The 3175-nt window shown below is 45.7% G+C and overlaps 1 protein-coding gene across 1 annotated transcript in view; it reads right to left on the bottom strand.

Annotated features, from left to right (window-relative positions):
* Positions 1-285: 285 nt before the first annotated feature.
* The window catches only part of LOC104163398 (exocyst complex component 4), a gene marked incomplete at its 5' end in the record, with an annotated part of 71839 nt that continues 68949 nt past the window's right edge, over positions 286-3175 (bottom strand). Inside the window, one exon of the mRNA XM_009702401.1 lies at positions 286-1670. Within this exon, the coding sequence (XP_009700703.1) occupies positions 1433-1670 (238 nt within the window). The remainder of the gene's footprint in view (positions 1671-3175) is intronic.

Below are 3175 nucleotides of genomic sequence, written 5' to 3'. Positions count from 1 at the left end.
CAATATTGGCATTAAGAAAAACTGGGTTCATGAATAAAATGAGAATAGAAACCAGAAGAAGAGTCCTAACAACTAGAACTGCTGGGTTCTGCTTTTAACATGGAGGTTGAGAAGCTTCTTGCCCAGTTGGCCCGTGGTAGCTGGGGATTAGACTGAATGATTCAGAAGCCCACTTCCACACTGATATAACCTTGGAGGACACTATATGAATTTGGACCTGAAAGGGAGTCTTAAATACCACAAAAATAACAGTTCTTAAAAAACTCCAGACAAAGCACCAGAGCCTTTGAAGAATCGTTAACTATCCTTTTATTTCGCACTTTCAAGACTGACAGACAAGCAGTTACAGAGCTCGGAGAGAATCTATCTCAGCATGTGAAACCCAGCTGCGTTGAGAATTTACTTGGCAAATATGAGTGCAGTGTATTCTTGGTTTGGAGGGATGGTATAAACTCCTCAGCGTTTTACCAGGTGGCTTTAAATGGTCAAGGCAGGGCAGAAATGGTGACCAGCGCGCCTCAGACTGCAGAGCTGGGATCTGCCCTCCTCCTGCCCTTGCTGATCATTAGTGCTGAGCTACACAAGCCTGCATGTCCTTCCAGTACATCAAATAACGATTACAAAATATCTTTTGAGCTGAGGAGACTCAACAGATATATTCAGAAAAAGAGAATTAAGTTTTGCTATTACCTTATATTGGCAATTTTCTCCTACATCCACCATCATCCAGTGCAGTACGCGCTGTAGAAACCGATGCCATATGGCTCTGTGATAATGAAAAAGTAGAAGTGGAAACAAATGGTCTCATGCTGCCTCCCACTACGAGAACTGGCTTATCACTATCTGAAGGAATAAGCAACTAGATCTCTTTGCAGTGGAAACAGCAGAAAACTAAAAGCATCTACAATTGTCACGGAGAATAGTACTGGCAGGGCTGAAACAGGCTCCGTGCAGCAACGCTGTTGGAACAGCTTCAAAACCATCAAGTTCCCACATGTGACCAACAGGTCTGTGCTTGACTGTCATCGTGCTGTTTACTTTCACGTGGTCTGAATTTCCACTGAAGACTCTGACCTAACCCAGTGTGAAATCTCTTTTCCCACCCCACCAGAGATAGCAGCTTGCCTTACATCTGACGGCAAAGCAGCAGCAACAGAGCAAAGCCAAGTAGCCCACCCAAATCTCCACCAGGATGCCCGTTCCTGCTGTGCAATCACTCTTGGGAGAACACATTAAGGAAACATTACACGATTACACATCAAAACCCCCAAAACAACCCCAAAACCAAATCTCAAATAGCATTCTGCTTCTCACTAGTATAATGCCACCCAGAAGATACGCGCTTTTGCGTTTGATTGTAACAGAAATGCAGAGGCTTGGACCTGCAACCTGACAGCCCCTGCTGCTCAGTTCATACGAGCGACGGAGCAGATTACACGGTGGTGATTTTCTTGTCTTTGGTGGCCTGTTTGATAGCAGCCTGCTCACAAATGATCTCCTTCAACCGCTGCAACCTCATGTTCTGGGTGGTTTGGTCTCCCACACCCGTCTGGCTCCGGTGCAGCAAGTTCAGGGCATAGATGTATTCCAGCTCTGTGTACTTCACCCCTTGATCCACCACGAGGTTTAAGAGCTCGTCTGCTGTGTTGTAGAGCATTTCGTAATATTGCCTGAAAAGCAAGCAAACAAACAAACAAACCCGCTCTGGTGAATAGCGATACTTGATGCTCCCGACCTCTATTTCCGTAGAATACCATCAACTGTTATTTTTATTCAGCAGTGCCACGAGCAGAGAAGGCGGCGTACAAAGAGAGCACAAACATATTCCTATTGAACATGAGGAGATGCCAAGTGGGCATGCACATGCACAGGGGAGCAAATCTCACAAATCTGCTCCCTGCACTCTTCCACACTCAGTTAAAACACAATCTGTGGGGAACTGAGGGCTCCTCTTTCCTAGTAGTTACCATCAGCTGAGATGTCACTGTTTGGTACCCATCATGTAGAAAGCACTATATGGATACAGATGCCTGTAGATATATATACACGGTGATGCACAGATGTATATCTAGTCACTCAGCCTGCAAGAACAGGAGTCTTCTGGAAAGGAAAGGAATCACAGGGGTAGGGGAAGCGGAGTTTTTTGTCCCTAACGAACCCCTCTTGCAGAGAGATGTTAATATGGAGCATGGGAAGAGCTCCAAGCCCAAAACTCCAGAGACTTTCAATGCTACTGAGACACATGGTTTGAGAGAAAAATATTAAATAATGCAAAATAAAATTTGAGCCAGGAGTCGAGGTGCCTTTTTTAGTAAGTAAAAGATCATCTGAAGAGAAGGCATAATATAGACGCTGCAGTGCAGGCTGGTTTAACTTAATGTAAAGTGGCATTAGTGAAAGAGTGGATTTCCAAGGAAGGGAATTTAAGCAAGTACTTACTGGAAGGGAAAATGTGTGACGGGCCAGGGAAACAGTGGGGCAATTCTGACAGCTGTCCATCCATCCACTGCAGAAAAATGAGCTGGGGCTGGACGTGGGACTGGATTATTTGCCCTGACTCCTCAGCGCAGGTTGAAGAGGTAAAACTAGTGAGAGCTGCTGGGGTCCTTTGAGACCTTTTCTTTCCCTCCTTCCTTTATAGCACAAACTGATTAAGGTCTGAAACTGGGAGAGAAGAGTGTGACTCTTGAAAGCACTGCCTAGAGGTCACGCAGCAGAAAGGAATCAAGACTCTGGTGCCCCTTCTATAGCACTTTTGTGAATTCCTGGCATGGCCTTTCCAATTCACATAGCTGTGCTCCGTGCCTCAGTTTCCCCATCTGTACCAGGGGGTAAGATCTGGTGTCAGGGGGTCTGTGGTTTAGATATCACCAAGACAAAGCAACCTGTCCAGAGGGAGCTGTGAAAATATAAGGCTTTACAAAGCTTCTTTAGGCAGAGGGGTTCCCAATCCTGGGCAGACCTTTCAAGGTCAGGGGTAAGGGGAAGGTTCTCACATGTGACTCCACTGCAGCAAGCTCCAGCAAGTCATGAGGCTTGGCTGTGGGTTTAGGTCTGCTTGGGGTATCAAACCCCCAAAAAGTGGTGCATGGCTGGAAAGTAATCCTTTTTCTAGAGGAAGTGGTTAACTTTATAGCTTCATTACAGAGGTCCTATACGCTTGTTAAGAAACAAG

The sequence above is a fragment of the Cariama cristata genome, unplaced genomic scaffold, assembly GCF_000690535.1.
Source record: "Cariama cristata isolate BGI_N322 unplaced genomic scaffold, ASM69053v1 scaffold7476, whole genome shotgun sequence".
Taxonomy (NCBI): domain Eukaryota; kingdom Metazoa; phylum Chordata; class Aves; order Cariamiformes; family Cariamidae; genus Cariama; species Cariama cristata.
The sequence above is the reverse complement of the archived record's forward strand: the minus strand, read 5'-3'. Positions and strand labels throughout refer to the sequence as shown.